This window comes from Salmo trutta, chromosome 12 (assembly GCF_901001165.1).
Source record: "Salmo trutta chromosome 12, fSalTru1.1, whole genome shotgun sequence".
NCBI classification, from domain to species: Eukaryota; Metazoa; Chordata; class Actinopteri; order Salmoniformes; family Salmonidae; genus Salmo; species Salmo trutta.
This window is the reverse complement of record NC_042968.1, coordinates 9,625,435-9,648,276: the sequence shown is the minus strand read 5'-3', so window position 1 is coordinate 9,648,276 and position 22,842 is coordinate 9,625,435. Positions and strand designations below refer to the sequence as shown.

At 41.9% G+C, this 22,842-nt stretch overlaps 1 protein-coding gene across 1 annotated transcript; it reads right to left on the bottom strand.

The window, feature by feature from the left end:
• Positions 1-18,475: 18,475 nt before the first annotated feature.
• On the bottom strand, positions 18,476-21,775 carry LOC115202691 (fibroblast growth factor 4B-like). Its single transcript, XM_029766761.1, has 3 exons — positions 21,032-21,775; positions 19,643-19,746; positions 18,476-18,965 (listed from the first exon to the last, which is right to left on the bottom strand). Exons 1-3 carry the CDS (start codon positions 21,324-21,326, stop codon positions 18,789-18,791), a joined length of 576 nt encoding a protein of 191 aa, XP_029622621.1. The 5' UTR covers positions 21,327-21,775; the 3' UTR covers positions 18,476-18,788.
• Between the last annotated feature and the right edge of the window lie 1,067 nt (positions 21,776-22,842).

Sequence of the window (22,842 nt, the reverse complement as noted above, 5' to 3'; positions counted from 1 at the left end):
ATTAAAACAAACTGAACCAATTACATTAATTTGGGGCCAGGTCGAAAAGCATTAAACATGTATGGCAATTTAGCTAGCTAGCCTGCACATGCTAGCTAATTTGTCCTATTTAGCTAGCTTGCTGTTGCTAGCTAATTTGTCCTGGGATATAAACATTGAGTTGTTATTTTACCTGAAATGCACAAGGTCCTCTACTCTGACAATTAATCCACACATAAAACGGTCAACCAAATCGTTTCTAGTCATCTCTCCTCCTTCCAGGCTTTTTCATCTTTGAACTTATATGGTGATCGGCATCTAAACTTTCATAGTATTACCACGACGACCGTCAAAACAGTTCGTCTTTCAATCACCCACGTGGGTATAACCAATGAGGCGATGACACGTGGGTACCTGCTTCTATAAACCAATGAGGAGATGGACGAGGCAGAACTTGCAGCACGATCTGCATCAGAAATAGGAATGACTTCTATTTTAGCCCTTGGCAACGCAGACACTCAGCAGTGTGGGTGCAATAATTGAATAACATGGATTTCTACATTTATTTTGCAACGCTCGCGCACGCGACGTATCCGGTCTGGTCAGCATGTGCAGAATAATGACTTTCTGGCAAGTAGACAACACCAGAAGACGGTCCACTGTGTTCTCTGGGCCTTCAACTAGATGAGACTGCCTTTGTGGTGCTGGCAACGTCGCCCAATTAAATTGTGTTTTGGAATGTGGTAAAAACAACAACCTTGAAAAGACATAGATAAGCTGTTCTGTGTTCACCCGTGAGTTCCAGATGGTCACTATAGACGTCACAGAACCTTATTACAGTACTCTTCCTCAGACTAGTAACTCGGTGCTTCTAGCACATGTTGGGAGTGGGACCTCCTCTGGCTGAGTTGTTCACAGACCCTCCAGACAAATCAGTGAACACCTTCGCGCTGCCCTTTGGTCCCCTGTCCTCTCCGCTGCCTTCCTTCAATTGAAAATGAATGGGAAGCGGTGTTTCACCAGGGCAAAAAACTTTTCCCATATTCAAATCACCAGCGGCGACCGCTGGGCGATGACCAATCATATCGAGTGGTTCCCCATGATGAATTCGACGCTATGCGACCCAAGGCTGGAGACTTTCTTCAGCAAAGATGGCTGACAAAAATGCTGTGATGGAAGCACGTGACTATAACATCATAACGAATCATGCAAAAAAATGTACAATTGAGAGGAATATGTTAGTTCATGTAGAGACAAACGATTATGCATATTCTTGTCATAAAGTTAATTTACGAAAATCGTGATTTAGCAAGCTAGTCATGTTGTAACATGAGTATGAAATTATAATTCTGGTTGTTAGGGAAACCTGAAACAACCAGCAAACCAGGCTGTCATTTTGTGAAACAATGGATGTAAAGAATCTAGTTAGTGCAAATTGAACGTACAATTTCGTAAGCTTGCCTTGCCAGGCTGTATCACAAGCAACTGTGATTGGGAGTCCCATAGGTAGGCTGGACACATTACATTTCTAACGCTTTTTTCTGATAAAAACAAGTTCATTGCATCCGCGATTTTGAAGTCATTGCGAAAAAACAGGTCTTATTTTAGGGGATTTTTCATGCCTTCAGAACGTTCTATTCCCAGCCCATTGTTCTACGTCACAATGACTGCTTCGGTGTTGTTGGCAATGAGACATGGACACGTTAAACTCACAGGCTTACCTCAAGTTATGAATCATTAACTTAAATTAAGGTTACTTAAATGAGTACGCTCATTGTTCAGCTGGGTACATGTGACCAACAGTATTGTCTATGGTTGGCGCATTGCCATCAAACGTTAAACATTTTCTGCTCATTGTTAACCATATTTTCTTTCGGAAAAAGGTGTAAACCTAAACAAAACGCATGTCCCTGTCCTCTTTCTCAAGACGTGGCCGATTTTAACAGCCAGAATACATTTTTAAATTAAGAAATAACCACATTTTTGGACGATATGTTGTTTGTAAATGGCTGCTGGGTAATTTGATATGCGTCGAAATCTGTTAGTAGGCATCGAATGAAGCGAATGCTGCGCAGGTTCACAGAGTTGCAAACTAAATGGAGAGGTCTAGGTCATTGATTTGTAGATCTGACGCAGTTGCTACCTCAGATTATGAGCCTATTAGGTGTCACGAATCAGTTATGTAGTACCCACAGAAGGCCACAGAGCAGAGCAAGAGAGCTATAAACCCATACTGTTTTTTTTCCTTAATTAGCCTTAACCCTAGGTATAACCTATTTTAGCCTTAACCCTAACCCTAGATATAACTTATTTTAGCTCTAACAAGAGGTATAACCTATTTTAACCTTAACCCTAATTCTTGGGTAGGGTAGCCTAGAAACTTTAAAAAAAAAAAAACGATTTTAGTAATATTATGTTAGTAAATACCAATTATAGTATTCAATAGCATTTTGATTATTTTTTTAATCAAAACATTTTGGAATTTTTTTGTTATTAGTTATTTTATGATATTTATTATTGCAAGGCAGAACACTTGATAAGCCACATTTTATTTTTCAGATGTGGTTTGAACTGGGTGTGACCTAGTAATCTATATGTGAAAGTCCAGTCTCAAACCTGCCCCACCTATCCCAGCCAATTGCTGATCTCAGGAATTAATAAGAAAAATACACTTTATTTCTCAGCTGCTTCACTCACCAACGTCTTTTTGTGAATTAATAACTTTGAATTGCTAAATATTTCCAATAGATAGAAGCATAAGACCACGAAACATCAATTATAGGCTATAGCAGCAATATGATTGACATAAAATCGCATGCAACCAAAGACTATAAGTCCCAGGATTTTCTAAAATGGTCACTCATTACTTTACAGGTAGTTACTTATCTCGTATTAGGCCTGTGTTGCTTTTGGGAGAGCAAAAAAAGTGTGACTAGCAGGTATTGAACCACGGCCAAATAATCACCAGACAGGTGCACTAACCTCAACCCTAGTAGACATGCATTATACAACATTCTGAACTAGAAAATTATATTATGAGTATGATATGAGTAAACAGCCTTGAATAGAAAAGACGAGTGCTTCTTCCAGCCCGCCAATAAATAACATCATGAAACCCTAGCGGTTAGCAAATTTACCTCAAGATGCCCATCGCTTGTGCGAGAAGGCAGAGTGCTCGCTGCTGCTGACAGCACAAGCTTTAGGGCGGGTCTTGTAGAGTTGGCTACTTTTGCGAGAAGGCAGAGCGGGTCGAATGCTGGTTGATGAATTTCACAATGAATGTACTAGGAAAAGACGTGGGATTAACCAATGAGGAGATGGCACGTGGGCACCTGCTTCTATAAACCAATGAGGAGATGGGAGAGGCAGGACCTGCAGCGCGATCTGTGTCTGAAATAGAAATGACTTCTATTTTAGCCCTTGGCAACACAAGCGCTCGTTGGCGCGCACGAGCAGTGTGGGTGCAATAATTGAATAACATAGATTTCTAAATTTATTTTGCAACGCTCGCGCATGCGACACCAGCTGTGTAGTCAGCCTGTGAGGGGAGTGGTGTATCCAGGGAGAAAACTGATCTTCTGAAATTTCATTCGTGATCTTATGCTGCCATCTATTGGAATTATTTAGCAACTGCAGTGCTGAATAAATTGTATTTTTTTAAAAAATGTAATTTTACCTTCAATTACCTTTAAAGTGGTAATTACTCCGAATTGCAAAATATAACATTTTCTAGTTCATTTTGTCACTTACAACCGTAAAATAACCATTTAAACCATAACAAACAATGAAACAGACATAAACACCATACATTTAGTTTATTATTTTACATTTTAAAAAACGATTTATTTAGATGGGTGACATTATCTGCGAAAGTGACCCCCCCTTACCATATAAACACAGACACTGGACACGTACACTAAAAATGTGTTGTTTTTAATTATAAATCTGGTGGCTCTCAAAAGAGCCTTTGCTCTGCTAAGCAGTTCGTTTTCGTGAGTGTGCTGCCTGCCTGCCATGTCATCAGAGGAGTAGATCTGTGAATAATGAAAAGTTAATAAATTATTGCCACGCTTTCACATAGAGGCCTAGTTTACATTTTAGTCATTTAGCAGATGCTCTTATCCAAAGCGACTAAGGTTAAGTGCCTTGCTCAAGGTTTCGACAGATTTTTCACCTAGTCCATTCAGGGATTCGAATTTGCCACCTTTCAGTTACTGCCCAACGCTCTTAACCGCTAGATTACAAACCACAAAATGTTAAACACAAAAAGGCAAATGGTAGTAAATAAATGTTAAACTGGTTAAATAAAAGACTGTTCTTAGAACTTTCAGACTGCCGGTATATTTCGCCAAATATCTCGCAATGTGTATATTTTGATTTTTTTCAAGTAGGACACCATTTTAATCAGGATAATCTCTTCTATCTAATTATGTAAGGCTGGGCAGTGTATCTCGTTGTCATCGATCGTTAGACCAAAAATAGTCCTTAATTGCAATTTGTTTCCTACTTCCTCGTTATGCAGACATGAGCACAGCTGACACCATCGAGGTGCGTAGTATGTCTACTTTCTACACTCGTTTTTTCTTCTTCTTCAGTTTCGTCCTAAGAACAAATTGTAGTGGTAATATGAAAAGGGCTACATTTTTTTTGAGACATTTAGGCGAAATGGAATTCTAAGCATAATTCCAGTCAAAATCGGGTCCCCGAACGCTCGATTCGATTCATTTGCTATGGACTCACGCTAGTGTTCCAGTTCAGCCAACGTTATATTGCCGTTTTTCAGCCTTGGGTGAATTTTGACTCGTTCAATTGGGCCGAGCGATGTCCGGGTTTGGCCGGTGTACTGTAGGCGATCATTGTAAATAAGAATTTGTTCTTAACTGACTTGCCTTGTTAAATAAAGGCTAAATAAATACATATAAATAACTACAAATATTTGCCATGCAATGCAGATGGATGAAGTAACGTAGCTAGCTAACTATTTTCTGGCTTATTGTTCAGTGGAGGATAAAAATACCTGTATGCCTATGGATGTGTAGCTAGCTATGTAGCCGATCAGTGTATGGACCCAAACGTTTGGTATACATATTAGTTCAGAACCTAGCTATGAACCTCAGCTATCATAGCCAGTTGTATCAACTTCAAAACAGTCTGAATGACATTAACGAAGCCTATGGATTGAGTAGAATATAATATAACTTTGTGCCAAGGATGCAAGTCGTATATACATGTAGTTATTACCATGCATGAGATCCCCACATTGTAGCCTGTACATTTAATATATTCACTGATCATGTACTCTACTTTGGCAAATAAAGGTGCAGTTCAGGTATGAATGTCTTTGAGATTATTTTTCAGTCATATCCAATACCAGGAGTGTCAAATTCCTGTATTTGAATGATGCTGTGTCTGCATGTATGTATTACAATTATACACTTCAACAGTGTTTATCAATCCTGGTCCTGGGACATAAGTGGTTACACATTGTAACTATGCAATAGACTAGAAACATGATTCAACTAGTTCAAAGCTGATTTCTAATCCATATATACAGAAACAGAATTTAAAAAACTGTACACTACACTTCCAATAGATAATGTAAATACTCTAAAACCAGTTCATCTCAATATCTAATTTCCTTCATCTGCACTGATCTGAGGACACAGGATAGGTGTAGTATTTTATCAAATTAGAGACTTATTTTCAACCAGTAGAGAATGTGAAATGCTTTATTGAAAGAAGTTCATTATCCAAGTGTTATAAATACATAATACATGCATTATAAATCTAATAATTGTAATATTATATTATAAATACAAGTTCAAACTGAACTTCAATGCACATCTGTTGTGCATTATAAAATCAGAGGAAGAAAGAGGAGGTGGCGAGAGAGGTGTAAAAGACAGAAGGTGAAGGCAGCATATGAATCACAGTGCTACCCTAATATTCTCTGTTCATCACAATTACATAATAGTGTCTCTAGTGGTGTCTCCTAAACAGCCCTGGGCTCCCAGTCGGCCCGAAGGTTATCTTAAGAGCGAGTGAGGTGGCGATGACGGGACTCGGGGTTGGCGTCCTCTCTCACATCAAAACATACATGCAGATGAGAAACAGATGGAGAAAGAGAGCATGTTTAAGCCTTGTGTCTTTTCTTTATTCTAACACTGTCAGTCATCAATCATCAGGAGGTGAAATGCAAAACTGACCTTGGATCATTAACTCTGGGACTACTGCATCTCTATCTGTATTTCAATGTAAAGCATCTCTTTAATAATACTTCCTGTTGACCCGACCAAGTGACCTCTCACCTCTGATCATGCTGTGCCCTCTATGTAGCCAGTTCAGATGCAGGAAGGGTTCACCGACACAGCTGATATAACCTAGAGGATTTAGGGAGAAGGGGGAGAGAGGGGTGAAGTGAAGGAGAGAGACTGTTATTGAGAAAATAAGGTAGTTAAAGAGACAGTGTTCAACAGGAATCTGTGTGTGGCCTCACCTGGTGTCCACGCCAAGTGGCTGCAGAGTACTTTATGCTGAAAAACATGCACAGACACACGAGGACAAACAATATAGCGTAATTATAGAAATAATGAAGTGTCTTATTATTCTCCATGGTTGGCCCTCTTGCCTATTCTTTGAAGGTGGAAGGAGCCACAATTCAAATCAAATCCAATTTTATTAGTCACATGCGCCAAATACAACAGATGTAGACCTTACAGTAAAATGCTTACTTACGAGCCCCTAACCAACAAATACAGATAAGAATAAGAGATAAAAGTAACAAGTCATTAAAGAGCAGCAGTAAAATAACAACAGTGAGACTATATACATGGGGGGAACCAGTACAGAGTCAATGTGCGGGGGCACCGGTTAGTTGAGGAAGTATGTACATGTAGGTAGAGTTATTAAAGTGACTATGCATAGATGACAACAGAGAGTAGCAGTGGTGTAAAGAGGGGGAGGGGGGGGGTGCAATGCAAATAGTCTGGGTAGCCATTTGACTAGATGTTCAGGAGTCTTATGGCTTGGGGGGTAGAAGCTGTTTAGAAGCCTCTTGGACCTAGACTTGGCGCTCCGGTACCACTTGCCGTGCGGTAGCAGAGAGGACAGTCTATGACTAGGGTGGCTGGAGTCTTTGACAATTGTTAGGGCCTTCCTCTGACACTGCCTGGTATAGAGGTCCTGGATGGCAGGAAGCTTGGCCCCAGTGATGTACTGTGCCATTCGCACTACCCTCTGTAGTGCCTAGCGGTCGGAGGCCGAGCAATTGCCATACCAGGCAGTGATGCAACCAGTCAGGATGCTCTCGATGGTGCAGCTGTAGAACCTTTTGAGGATCTGAGGACCCATGTCAAATCTTTTTTGTCTCCTGAGGGGGAATAGGTTTTGTCGTGCCCTCTTTACAATTGTCTTGGTGTGCTTGGACCTGTTAATTTGTTGGTGATGTGGACACCAAGTAACTTGAAGCTCTCAACCTGCTCCACTGCAGCCCCGTCGATGAGAATGGGGGCGTGCTCGGTCCTCTTTTTCCTGTAGTCCACAATCATCTCCTTTGTCTTGATCACTTTGAGGGAGAGGTTGTTATCCTAAACGCACCACACGGCCAGGTCTCTGACCTCCTCCCTATAGGCTGTCTCATCGTTGTTGGTGATCAGGCCTACCACTGTTGTGTCAAATTGAATGATGGTGTTGGAGTCGTGCCTGGCCGTGCAGTCATGAGTGAACAGGGAGTACAGGAGGGGACTGAGAACGCACCCCTGAGGGTGGCAGATGTGTTGTTACCTACCCTTACCACCTGGGGGAGGCCTATCAGGAAGTCCAGGATCCAGTTGCAGAGGGAGGTGTTTAGTCCCAGGTTCCTTAGCTTATTGATGAGCTTTGAGGCCACTATGGTGCTAAACGCAGAGCTGTAGTCAATGAATAGCTTTCTCACATAGGTGTTCCTTTTGTCCAGGTGTGAAAGGGCAGTGTGGAGTGCAATAAAGATTGCATCATCTGTGGATCTGTTGGGACGGTATGCAAATTGGAGTTGGTCTAGGGTTTCATGGAATGATGGTGTTGATGTGAGCCATGAACAGCCTTGCAAAGCACTTCATGGTTACAGATGTGAGTGCTACGGGTCAGTAGTCATTTAGGCAGGTTACCTTAGTGTTCTTGGGCACAGGCACTATGGTGGTCTGCTTAAAACATGTTGGTATTACAGACACAGACAGGGAGAGGTTGAAAATGTCAGTGAAGACACTGTCTGGTTGGTCAGCATATGCTCGGAGTACACGACCTGGTAATCCGTCTGGCCCTGCGGCCTTGTGAATGTTGACCTGTTTAAAGGTTCTTACTCACATCAGCTGCAGAGAGCGTGATCACACAGTCTTCGCGGAACAGCTGGTGCTCTCATGCATGTTTCAGTGTTGTTTGCCTCGAAGCGAGCATAGAAGTAGTTTAGCTCGTCTGGTAAGCTTGTGTCACTGGGCAGCTCTCGGCTGTGCTTCCTTTGTAGTCTGTAATGATTTGCAAGCCCTGCCACATCCGACGAGCGTCAGAGCCGGTGTAGTACAATTCGATCTTAGTCCTGTATTGAGGCTTTGCCTGTTAGATGGTTCGTCGGGGGGATAGCGGGATTTCTTATAAGCTTCCGGGTTAGAGTCCAGCTCCTTGAAAGCGGCAATTCTAGCCTTTAGCTCAGTGAGGATGCTGCCTGTAATCCATGGCTTCTGGTTGGGGTATGTACGTACGGTCACTGTGGGGACGACGTCATCGATGCACTTATTGATGAAGCCAATGACTGATGTTGTGTACTCCTCAATGCCATCGGAGGAATCCCGGAACATATTCCAGTCTGTGCTAGCAAAACAGTCCTGTAATTTAGCATCTGCTTAATCTGGCCACTTTTCTATTGATCTAGTCACTGGTGCTTCCTGCTTGAATTTTAGCTTGTAAGCAGGAATCAGGAGGATAGAATTATGGTCAAATTTGCCAAAATGGAGGGCAAGGGAAAGCTTTGTAAGCATCTCTGTGTGTGGAGTATAGGTGGTCCAGAGTTATTTTTCCTCTGGTTGCACATTTAACATGCTGATAGAAATTTGGTAAAATGGATTTAACTTTCCCTGCATTAAAGTCCCCGGCTTCTACGAGCGCTGCCTCTGGGTGAGCGTTTTCTTGTTTGCTTATGGCGGAATACAGCTCATTCAATGTTGTCTTAGTGCCAGCCTCTGACTGTGGTGGTATGTAAACAGCTACAAAGAATACAGATGAAAACTCTCTCGGTAGGTAGTGTGGTCTACAGCTTATCATGACATATTCTACATCAGGCGAGCAATAGCTCAAGACTTCCTTAGATATCGCGCACCATCTGTTATTTACAAAAATACATAGTCTGCCGCCCCTTGTCTTTCCAGACTCCGCTGTTCTATGCTGCTGGTACATCGTATAACTAGCCAGCTGTATGTTGATATTGTCTTCGTTCACCCACGACTCCGTGAAGCATAAGATGTTACAGTTTTTAAATGTCCCATTGGTAGTTTAATCTTCTGCGTAACTCGTCAACTTTATTCTCCAAGGATTGCACATTTGCTAGCAGAATGGAGGGAAGTGGGGGTTTATTCGATCGCCTACGAATTCTCAGAAGGCAACCCGCTCTTCGGCCCCTCTTTCTCAGCCTCCTCTTCACGCAGATCACGGGGATCGGGGCCTGTTCCCAAGGAAGCAGTATATCCTTTGCGTCGGGCTCGTCAGATTCGTGAAAGGAAAAAACGAATTCTGCTTGTCCGTGGTGAGTAATCACAGTCCTGATGTTTAGAAGTTATTTTCGGTCATAAGAGACGGTAGCGGCAACATTATGTACAAAATAAGTAAAAAAACAAGTTACAAACAATGCAAACAAACAATCAAAAAACACAATCGGCTGGTGGCACGTAAAACGTCTGCCTTCTTATACACCTGAGCCTGCCCATCTGAGCCTGCTTACTGCACAACAAAACCCATCAATCAGATTGATACATGAGTGTGTAGGTGTGGGTTCTAGGGTGTCTAATTGTTCTACATTTTTTCAATGTGGGTGACTTAAAATAGCCTGTTTTGTTTTTGTACAGACATCAACACTCTTACCTAAACAGCACCCTCACCTGAGAAGTAGAAATCAAAGGGAGAGAAATTGGGAATTGAGTAACTGCATTTGACATAGCTAAGTAAATGGTAGAATACTCTTACTGCATTGTGGATGGCTCTTAAAAGAGGCTTTGGTTGTGCATAGTGTAGTCTATGGTGTTGCCAGGGAACAGCACCCTCTTCGAAGAAGTAGGAGGTGAAGATCTCCCGCACACGGATTGCCTCTTGTTGTGTTGTTGGACCCCATCCTTGAAACATCCTGCAGAGCAGCAGACTTCTCCTCTGGCTCACGGCGGCGAGCTGCAGATCCCCTCCTGGTCTTCGTGTCCATCCTCATAAAGTTATGCAGGAAACAGGTAGCCTTCACATGCCGGAATTCCTCCAGGAGGCAGTCCCAGATGGCCCTGGTCACCCAACCTTGCAGTGCCCTACAAGGTAACTGTAGGCAATCGTTTTGAAGGAAATCTCCAGTGACAAGGTATCTGTAGGAATATGGAAGATAATGTCATTATTAGACTTACATCATCAGGTCATTGTGGATTACTGAAGTATAATATCCCTTACAACAAATCATGATAACATTAGATTGATAGGTGCATGTGCAAACACGTGCATGTGTAGCATGTGACAATAGCAGGATCATATCAAGGACAGCATCGCAAATGTATACATAAATACCACTTGAAGCTTGATGATGAGTTGATCATTTGAATCAGCTGTACAGTGCTAAGGTAAAAGCAAAAATGTGCATACCTTTGAGTCCCCAGGACCAGGACTGAGAACCACTGCTCTTCATTGGGACCTCTTCATCTGCAGACAGGCTTTCACAGCTCTCTGTATCTGAGGACAGAAAACCTCACAAGAAACAGACTTCGGTATACTCAAATTAGACGGCACTGAATATTATGTTACTTTTAAATCTGTCCTCACTTCTAGGGACTGGAACTACACAAAAGTACCTGCCCTATCCAGAATAGCCTACTCTCTCACTTTGACAGTTGGGGCTGCTATCCTTTCACCCTCCTCCATGGCTGTTAGCTAGCTACCTACAAATGCATTTGGAGTTGTTGTTTTTTACAGTGATAAATACACCAAGATAGCTAGCTAATATTAAGTTAGGTAACTGGTAATATTTAATTCACTTAGCTAGCTATCTATACAGTATGTAAAGTTGGCTAGATAGTTAACTAGCTATGTTAGCAGCTAATTTGAGTTAGCCTGCACTGTAGCTAGTTAGCTAATAACACATTGTTTTTTTACATTTTCGAAATGCATTTACTTACTTGAATCGGTTCTCCCAGCTATGTGGACAATTGGAAACAGGGCAGCAAAGTTTGTTTGTCACCAGAGCGTTTTAGAGCATATTACTATTTAACTATTTACCCATTTAATAACCATACGTTCATACAAACTTGCTATTCTGGATTCCTGACGCACAATCAAATGTGCTGCCATATGCTGCCAGCACGCCCACAAGCGAGCCACTCTGGGCGGCCTAAGCAGCACGAGGCAATTTACCGTTTGCTAGTGAACACGAGCCGTAAGAGTCAGTTGGCATGCCTCGACCAATGGCCTCCTCAACAATAGTGAATTGAAGGCCTGCACGGCAATCCTGTGCTGTGACCTGATGGTGACATTTGAAACAACGCCTTCATGCTTTGGATGAAGGCGTTGCACTGCTTGAGTCATAGTTAAACTAGGCTCTCTTGCCAGGCCAAACTGTCTGGTGAAAGACTTTAGAAAAATGATGTCATGCTAAAATGAATGCATGGCTTCTGTGTGATGCAGTGCAGAGGATGTGACATTCATAGGCCTACTGATGTACAGTACGATTGACCTATGTGGTCATCCTGATGTCCCATCAAATGAGAGTTGATTGCTCTGCTAATGCACTCACTGGCAAGGCAACGTCCATCTGTCATTATACATACATTGTAGTTTTGTTGTAGCATAGGATAACATAGTGTAACGTAGTGTTGATCACCTGTTGCCCAAGATTTATTGAGGCCACTCCTCTTGGGGCTCATTCAAATAGACCATCTTACAATATTCAGAGAGAAAAGAGTAGAACATATAAAAGATACCATCGTCCCTCCGTAAACTGCTGATGGATTTTGTATATAGCATGCACAGATTTTTATAGCATGCACAGATATAGCATGCTCTAGCTTTTCTAGAGCTCCAGGGGAATTTGTTTGTGCGTGAACTAAGGCAAGTGGCCCATGGCCTCCACTGTTTGCTGAAATGGTGACCATCGGCTCCATGATTACAGGGCAATGGTCCATGTCATTTCCTAAATTCCCCAGTACAGAAAGCATTACACAGCATAGAAGTGAACGGGGGGAGTCTTTTTAGCACCTTTTGAAGTACCTTGTCTTTATAGGAAAACATCTGGAGGATCTCAAATAGGCACCTCACAGCTGGCCCTACAAAGAGAGTATGGGGTACAAACACCCTTTCTAAGTACCCCTTTACTCCCTCAGGCCCAGACCCCCAGGCAGATCAGCCAATATGAGTCGAAAGCGTAACTCAATCCCATTATCCGAAATGACAAATCAAGAAGATGTAAATACTGCTCGTTTGTAATTAATCAGACTTTTTCGTCCTCATGTTAGTAAATGCTAAAGGTAGGATGGAAAAAAGCTGTTTAATAAAAAAAACGAGCAGTATTTTAATCTTCTCGATTTGTTATTTCGGATAATGGGACAATTAGGAGTACAGCGACATCTTCCATCCCTGGATTGAAGTACGTTTTCGAGCCATATCCTGCCCTCGTCGCCGCGGTGCAAACATGGGTGGAGTGCATTTCGACTTGAAAAGTACTGAACTTCAAGTCGAGTTTTGGCTAATTCAATCCATAGATGTAGCCATTTAGAACAAAAAGATCACTCAGTCAGTGTCGTAGTACATTTCAAGTGAGACACTATCAAGGTTTTAATAACTGCGTTACACTGAAACATTATGGGATATAATAATAATACGTCTCTGAAATGTGCAGCGGTGTGACATGCCTTGGCTCTGATGCTCTCCCGTGTACCAAGTTCTGCCAGACACACTCGGTTTGCCAAAGATGGCCGCCTACTATCATGGCTGAATAAAGCTAAACCAAGGGTAACACAGAGGAGCCAGTCACCTGACAGTACACCAGGTGTTTATTAGCACAAACAGTTGTTTGCATGTGGTTTAGGCCAGGTGGGGCTATTTGAATTTCCTTGCGTCTGGCTGATGTGCTTCAACGCCTCGCTCTTTTGTTTTGCTCTGTCTGAGCCAATTAAAAGTGTCGTAGTGCCGTATATCAAAACTCCACGCGTTTATTTCTTGAGAGAAGTTAGTAAATCTGAAACATCTATATTGTGGTTGAATAGCAGGGAATAACCTTAGTCAATGAAAACAACCACCAGAAACATTCCCATTGCATCCTCTGTTCTGCGCTTATGAGGGATAGCCCCACACAATCTCATTTTGTTTTGACAGTAGGGGACAATTGAGCCCCGAGTCGCTTCATCCATCTCCTCTCATTGCCCCTTTTCCCCAGAGATGATCCAGCCTCACTGGCGTTAAAGACTCAGGCTTCAGTTGTGTTTGCCGGCAGGATAAAGCAGCAAAACCCTATAAGCTGGGGCTTAGGAGGTGCGATACCCATGGAATCCAGGGACTCTGTGAGGGGGCCTAGATAACTAAGTGCACAAGGTGCCCCTGCCAGTCAGCAACACGCCTGGCCTCATCCCACTGCAGCATGGTGTTTTAATCATTCTTTACAAGTGGCATCTACACGGATGGCTTTGGACACTGTTGATGATCTTGGAGTTAAAAATACTGATTTGTGTGTATAATGTGTATGTTGGGGGTGCATGCGTGCAGGTGTCAGTCTTAAATAGCTTTTGGCAGTGAAAAACATAATTTGTGGAGATTGCCTGTGCCGTTCACAATTCTGCATGTTCACTTTTATTTTGCGTTTCTGCAAAATACATTTTTAGTTTTGCTGTTTGTTGAACAAATACTTTGATACTCTAGCTCACGTCACATGCCTTGTGTCAGTTCCCCAGTGCTGAACCCGTAGTATTCACTGAACTCTGTTAGGGCAGTGTGGCAGAGGGACGAAATCACATTGGAAATGTAAAATGGCTGCTTTCATTCTACCTCGCTGGAATCCTCTAACACCTTGCTGCCTATTTCCATAGCACCATCGAACAACCATTCAAATCAAATCAAATTGTATTTGTCACATGCGCCGAATACAACAGGTGTAGACCTTACAGTGAAATGCTTACTTGCAAGCCCAAGTTTCTTACCCATCTCTGTTAGCAAACACATCGTTGTAAGTTTCCCTGGCTGTCTCTGTGAAGTCTTTGTGTTTTACAGAACTTGAAAGGCACATCTGAAATAGAAAGACATGTTGGCCCATGGGTGGATGGATGTTTATTTGGTTGACAGACAATAGAGACAAGGCATATAGATGGAGTGTAGCCACTATTTTTAGGGATAGTTTTACAATCCATAAACATTGCAGCCTCAGTTTACTTGAGCAGAAAGCTGTCATTCTTTGAGGCAAAGACAAGGTTCCATTTAGCTCGAGCTACCCAGCGGACAGAAATACATGTGTATTGAGGGGCCACACCTGTCTCACTCTTCCAAGGCTATTTTTCTTTGAGGTATTTATCAAAATGGACAGTTCAACAAAGAAATAACTTGGAATTTACACTACTTGCTCTCCTCTCCTCAGTTTGACAAATATATTTCCGGTTTCTCTATTGAATAATGTGTATTGTGGTACGATAGATAAAATAGAATTTGATGTAACAGTTTGAAATTCTGTGAGTTTGAGAACCATTGGAATTCTGAACTCCTATGTTATCACACTTCTTTCCAAACAGTTCAGTCAAATTATTGTACAATTGATGTTGTCAGAAACCAGTATTAGTCTGTGAAGACTTGTACCAACAAGGGTTCAGACATGAAAGAGTCATTTTACAACATTGGGAGTTTTATTAACTTCAAATTTAAGTTAGGCATTAGTCATGTGCACAGCACATACATCAAGATATTCAACAAGACCTGTATAAAACTACAGATAATATCTAGTAAATATTTTAAAAAAGACAATGGAAACAAGAGTAACAAGACCACATGACTCAAAGACACTTGTTACTTGAGACCCAAGAGCCCTCCCCTGGATGCAGAAACAGCACAGCAATGGAAGAAATAAGCACCCATAGAAGACAATAGATAATGAACATATTAACACTGAAACATGCTCGTTATTCTGCATTTTACGCTATTGTCGCGGTAGCATCAGGGATAGATTAAATGTCTGAACAATTGTTCAAACTGTCTTGTCTATAAGGTGCACATTTCAGAACATTGTGCCGTGTTGCTTGTACACTTGCTGTATAAGCAAATGAGGTGACTCTCCTGGGGTTGGGACAGGGTTGAAGGGAGAGGTCACAGAATATTTGCCAGTGGCTTCTCAGTCTTTTGTAAACATTATGGCGAGCCATGCAAAACAGTCTATTGGGGAACGTTTGGCACAGCTGTGGCAAAGGAAAATAGTTATGAGATTGGCGGTGCAGCCTGGTGTCTCGGGTGACTAAATAATATTACCAACAGGTGTTTGAGCATCCAGGTCATATGTGACAATATTAAGTCAGGTACAGCAATGGATAGCTCTCTGGCTAGTCAGTCTCAGGAGCTGGATGGTATGCAAGAGCATCATAGTCTTGACTCATTTTGGCTGCCATGTGCTCATGTCTTTTTGAAGGGGAAGACGGGATCCAGGATAGGATTGTTTTACGGGAGACATAGACTTCCACAGCAGGTGTTTAGACATGGACACAGAGAGTTCACCAACAACACCCTGAGATATTTGCTGAAGCTCCAGCCATTCTATTATTTACTACTACCCAGTGATGTGTTTTCCCTTGACTGCATTTAGCAAAGCTATTTGCTGTGTCAAAGTTACGCCTCATTAGATTGCTCAGGATTTGGACGCTATTGTTACTATTGTTCTATTGAATATAGAACAATGGGCCATCGCTTCCAGTTTGAGTTGTCTAAAATCAGTACTGTACATTGTAAACTGCCATGGTATGTGGAATGTTGAACCTGAGATGGAACCCTCTCAGAAGAGAATGAACACCATCGTACAATCTAGAACTATTCTAATAGTCCCAGTCGGTATTAGACAGAACGTTGCAGCCCTGCCCGCTTGTGGGGAAAACAACCGGTGGCTACATAGGTTACCCTATTGGCTCAGAGTAAAAACTTTACATTTTCAAACGCAATTTTCTTGTTGTCTGCTTGTTTTAGTCAATTACAAAACTGCATTTAAGGAAAGTACAACATGCCTCAAGATAACTTTTCAACATTGCCAGCGCCCTAGCATTCTCAATACTTTGAAAAAGGTCATATTGTAGGTCTTCCCTCATGCCACTTTTCATGACAGTGCTTGCAGCCACGTGAGTGAGTGCTAGCTAGCGAACGTTAGCCAAGAGCAACAACACAAACAAACGGACTATACAGCTACAAGTAATGAGTGGAGTTACAAACGGACTATACTAATCAAGTTACATGTCTTACCTGTGGTGAAATGGTTTCCACACACAAAGCTACGTGTAGCCTACTTGGACAACGGGTCCCCACATTTCCCACTCTCCAACGCCAAATAGCCTGAAGCCACAGCACAGGGCTCTTCTCGCAGGCTCTATTTCCCTACATGGGGAGCATTGCGAACCATAGGTCAGGATTTTTGACCTGGTTACATTGAACAACACAACAGCTTTTCAGCAATGTTTTGTTATTTCTGTATGACAAAAAAAAAGTTGCCTTTTTTACAATGGGGGTCAATAGGAAAGAATGATGGTTTTCCCCAATTTGTGGGCGTGGATGAGGGAATTCCTTATTATTACGTGAATACCGGGCATGGGCCATCTCCTGGTCAAACCCCTTCGTCTGTGAATGAATGTTCCCAAAGGCGGAAAAACAGACTTTGAAGCAGCATCGCTATGCTTTGCCAGTTACCAGGGGTTATATTTACAAAATATATAAAGAAAAATATAGGGTTACTGGTTAAGCATATAGTGCAGTCTAACAGCTGTCTGTAAATATTCCCACCATGATCATCCTTTCTAAAAGTAAATCACAGGGTAAAGATAGCTCAAACGTGACAAGGCGCAACTGGGATGAAATGGCTGCCTGAACTTCTGCCTATGGCATGGTGGTCCGAGAAGAGATTGAGGCTAATCTCAAACTGGTTCAAAAGAATTACCTCAGGACAAACTCTAGAAAAGTTTTTTTTGGGGGGGGGGTTGATTATGTGAGGTAGAGGATAGATAACAAGGAAAGTGGGGCAATGGGAAGAAATGGGAGGCAATACATGTCTCCCCAAAAAATAATGTATAGCTTTTCGGTGTACCAACTGGGGAAAACATAACCTTTGACAATCCTTACATTATCTTGCCTTCTTTTTTTTGCACTCAGTGAGAAGCTCTGATGCTGAACTTGTGATGATTTCAATGAATCCTTTTGAGAGCCATATATCCTCCATACTGCTGAGGACTTTGATTTTTTTTACTTCCCATCATAAAAGCTGTATGTTAAAGAGCCATGGCTATGGTTTCTGCCTTGTGTGTCAGCACACTGACCTTGCCTTTAAACTCTCAAATTCTCTGCTTATACAATGTCAAGAAGATGCCTCTCTCTATCCAGAGTCTTATAGATCTGACAAAGATTGACTGCAGAAAAGTTCAAAGTTCAACCCCCTGGCAGAGCTAAAAACAGATTTGAGAGGGTAGGACTTCAACGTGGCTCTTTCTGTAACCAGTAGTAAGCTGATACTGTTTCAATTAGACTCCAAAGCCATACAAAGAGTCCTGCCATTGGACAATTGCTTCTGCTTCTAAAACCAATCATTTTATATAATTTCACTTGTTTGAACTTCGGTCTAAGACTTAAAAGTTATTTCCATAGAAGAAAAATAATATTACAAAATCATTTTTTATACCTAGGCAAGTCAGTTAAGAACAAATTCTTATTTTCAATGACGGCCTGGGAACAGTGGGTTAACTGCCTTGTTCAGGAGTAGAACAACAGATTTCTACCATGTCAGCTCGGGGATTTGAACTTGCAACCTTTCGGTTAGTAGCCCAATGCTCTAACCACTAAGCTACCCTGCCTCCCTTGGTTGAATTATTGTTTTCTTTGCACTGTTTATAGACAAAATATAAACATTTACAGCGACAGAGCAAAGGGGCGGCAGCGTAGCCTAGTGGTTCGAATATTTGGCCAGTAACCGAAAGGTTGCTGGATCAAATCCCTGAGCTGACAAGGTACACATCTGTCGTTCTGCCCCTGAACAAGGCAGTTAACCCACTGTTCCTAGGCCGTCATTGAAAAAAACAATTTGTTCTTAACTGACTTGCCTAGTTAAATAAAGGTTAAAAAAAGGAATCTCACTTACCCAAACACTTAATAGCAGCAGACTTCTGATAAATTAAAAAACATAAATAAATGTGTTGATTTCTGAAATTCCCCCTGAAGTGAGGACCTGTTTCCCCCAAATACAAAATTGTTTGACATAATAAATAAACGTATACATACAATTTAAACAGGATGATACACTTAGCCTTGCATAAAACTCCAGTTGAAAGTGCATCATTTTGAGTCCCCCTCACCCCACCTTATTGAGGTTAAGTCTATATCTGAGTGACTCAGATTCTTGGCAAGAAATGCGTCACCGTCATGGCTGGTGACACTCGGTTTCCTCTTTTTGTTTTACCGGTCTTGCTTAGTCCAATGTACATCGTCGGGTATGCCACCGATTCGTAAGCGTTGTAATTATTTGCCAGGAGAGTTTCTTTGAATTTGCAGTCGTTGTTGTAATGAACCTAAAACAGAGAAGATTAGAAAGATGTTTAATTATTGGCTATATGTTTAGTGTGAGCAGTATAATGGCATAGACGTGACCTACTTTGTGGATATTGAAACTTGACAAAATATTTGATCATGTTTCTAACAGTTATATTCCATATATCCTTAATGAATGACATAGGGGTAAGGCTACTCCATTTGACTGCTTGGTTTTGTATTTCATGTTGATGTTTTTGTGTGGTAGGGATAAACCGGGGCAGGTGATAAAACCGATTCTGTAAGAGCCGCAATCCCAACTATTTAACTATCCCATCACGAACATGAATAATTGTGCTGTGTTGTGGGGTCTATAGGCAGTGTGTGTGCGTGGTCTTTTTGGCCAGTTCATCTTTACTCTGGGAAGGACAGTAGGTGCATGTGGTGGCTGGCAATGCTAAGAATGGAATGTGCAGTCTGAATGATCTACTGCGCTACCGTTCCTGGGTTTATCCGGCCCACAATGAAAACACGGCCAGGCACTGGAAGCATGCCACAACCCAGCCCAACAACGTGACACAGAAAGGAGCTGTCGTGGGTGCTGTGGTGTAGGAGAGGAAGTGGTTGCTACAGCTCAAGTGGTGGCATGTCATCGAGTAGGCTACGGATAAGAACATCTACCGGCGGAAATCAACCGTAAATCCTCTCGTGCACTCACAGATCCGTACAGCTTCCCTTTGCTGTTCATGGCCACGAATAGACCGCGTTGGACGCCAAAGATTGTCACAACTCCTCTCTCTACTGGGGATATCTCAAGGAGACCTGGAAAGAAGAAAACAAATAGTCTTGTATGTGGTTCACATGCAACTAACTTCACATCACGTCGTCAGTTAATTCCACTCATGTCTGGAGACAGAAACAAAGGTTCAAATTGCGCAAGCATGCATCCTCACTTGAACTTTAGGTGCTGGACTTTTGAGTCCAGAATGATGTCTGGCTCCCTTTTTAAAGTTGTTTTTATGGCGACTAGAGCTGTTCAAACAGAACCTATGTAATGTATCTCCCTTGAATTGTATGTCATGTCTCAAAATAGGCCAAGGGAACACAAAACAACCTTTAAGTTCACAGGCAGACCTTGTCGATATAGGCGATAGGGGCGTATTTGTCACATTATATCGTTGAGAAGATACAGGGTCATATTTGCAATGACAACTGTTAGACAAATCAATTATTGTTATTCTTTGTGTCTGCACATGTAATTGAATATGACTTTGTCTCGAGCGGACATTCATTTGACACGCAAGACCAAGGGGTTAATTTACCGTAACCGATGGGTTTATCTCCGTCCTAATGTTAGGACGTATTGGATATTGGCTTGGTTCCTAGAAATCTCTGATTTCAGACACTGGTTTCAGAGTGGAAAGCACCCACACGTCATTTTTAGCCTCCAGATGTTCCAACGCATGCCCACCTTATTCGCTCCTTTGACACAAGACACTTATGCCTATTTATTTAATAGGAGCATCGCTTTTTAGCTAGCTAGCATAGCACTGCATGTCACGGATGCCACACAGACAACGTGTTTCATCAGCAGTGAAATACGAGGCACATTCTAATCCTGCAATCAAGTCATATCTATTCCACTTTCAAATTAAGCACATTAGTGAGGCATTTCAAACAGTTCCAAGATACCCCTGCCCCGACACTGACACTATCACATAATACGCCATATATTCATATCGCGATAATATGTTTATGAAGACACAATCTAGCAGTCTCTTCAAATAAGTATAGGCTAATTGGAATACACAAGTGGCACATAAAAACGTGTTTTTATACATCTACCAAAAAAACATTTGCGTAAATCACAAAAGTTCTTTAGAATTGATAGCATGAAATATGTTATGATATATGAAATTATTATTTCATTTTATGAATAGCCTAGGCCTATTCTAATACCAATGGCTCGCACGGGAACGGGATAGGTGCATGGAATGACCAGGCAGGCCAGAGATCAGGTTGGGAATGCCAGCACAAGAGGCGCATGCAACTAATGCGAGAAGGCAATCTTATGCGTAAAAGTGCAAAAAAAACATTTTGAACTTACTGTAACGGTTTTCATTGTGTACCCCTGTTATTCTCCCATCGGGTGAAACTTGAATGTGAAACCCAATTCCTACATTGCAATAAAGGCGTCGTAGCCGTTTAATGCCCATAAGATAGTCGCTGTCCCGGTTTATCTCTCTTTTCTCCCCAGGGATCCGAGCCAAGGACCGCGAGTACAGTGTCTCCCAGCGTCGTTCCACTGTGCCATTCAGCCTGCCAGTGAAGGGGGCACAACGCACCAAACTAGTCATCAGTCCCAAGACCAATATTGGTAAGAAGGCCGATTGAAAGGCCATCCTTACCAACACTGCAGTAGCCTACAGTGTTTGTTGAGGGAGTTTAAGGGACTAAAAATATCACCTCTGTGCCCGCCTTTACGTTGAACTCCGAATAAGACAAAATGAACGAATGACAAAACGCAACGAAAGAAGCTCATTCCAAGACGAAGCTGACGAGTTCCCTTTGGTGCGACATCAACTCTTGCTTGGTTTGACTGTCCTCTCCGAGGTAACGTGTATAGATTCGAGTCGAACTTGTCCAAGGATAAGTTGAGAAGCGTTGGCCGTCTAGGCAAGCGCGGCTCAGCCATGCCGCGTTTCCCTCGTCGACGATATTTATATCTTCTGCGAAATTACATCACGCACTACCTACTGCATCACGGGACAGTATTCTAAGCCACTCGAAACAGACGGATCCCTCATAATGTACATGCTGTGCCAAGGGTGGGGAGGGAGGGGGGCGTTTAACAAATGTCAAAACTTGCCCAAATAACAAAACAACATTTGCCAGTGTACACTCATATTGAAACGAGCAAGACTGCGGGAAGTTGTCTATACAAATAATGCCCTTATCAAATAGCGAAAATTAAAATAAAGACTTTGTAATAGGGTTTCTTTGTGTAAAGCTTCCTTCATTATCGGACTGAAAATGAAATAATTGATGTATGGGAGGATGTAAAATAGGAAATAGCCAAGTTTACAGACTGCGGTGTCAGACAGGAGACAGTTCTATAAATGAACAATAACAGGAAAAAACAAAAGTTGAATTCAACGAATTGGAAACCCTAATTTAAGACTGACACACACACAAAAAAATGACCCCGGTTCTTAAAGAGAACAATGGTGAGACTAAATATAATATGAAACAGCATGATAAGTAGGTGCTCCGTCTGATAATCTGCACAGTGAAGATAGTGGCACAGAGAAGCCATTCACGACTATTTCAGTTTTTATTGCCTACCTTGTGGAGGATATCGCGACAATGTCCTTAAGCTATTGCTGGCTCTAACTCTGTCAAAGTTCTGAAGTTATAATAACGTCAATAAAGTAGTAGACTGTAACTTAACATCACTGCTAATGATAAACAAGTATTACTCAATTTACGAATTCATTTGCAGTGCCAATGCTTCATTAGGAGAAAGATCATTTTGAGAATGTGGACGATGCAGAATTTTTGGTAGGGTTTAATGTGGTTTAATGTGGTGTTACATAGCCAATATCAGAGTGTCCGAAAGCAATGAAAGTAGGGGTTTCTTGTTTTCAGTTACTGCGTTCATCTGTGTCCAAATAATGGCCATATTCCATCAGTGACATGCATGAACTGTCTACTATAAGCCACCAATTTGCTTCTACAAGACTTAAATTACTTACATCTCTACACGTTGGTGAAATTGATTGGGGAAACATTTTCATTAGGCTAGTCAAAACTGTTAGGTGAAATATTTTTCAACTTGAATGCGCACTGGTGCCGTATAGGGTTGTCAACAGTAAGTACTCTACTTCATCTCTGATAAAAATGTTTTTTTTTGTTGGT

Coding starts and splice junctions, on each gene's coding strand:
- LOC115202691 (XM_029766761.1), bottom strand. CDS start 21,326: ATGGCCTTTCAATCGGCCTTCTTACCAATATTGGTCTTGGGACTGATG. Junction 19,747..21,031: donor ACACAATGAAAACCGTTACA/GTAAGTTCAAAA, acceptor TCTTCTTTCCAG/GTCTCCTTGAGATATCCCCA. Junction 18,966..19,642: donor AAGGGAAGCTGTACGGATCT/GTGAGTGCACGA, acceptor TCTCTGTTTTAG/GTTCATTACAACAACGACTG.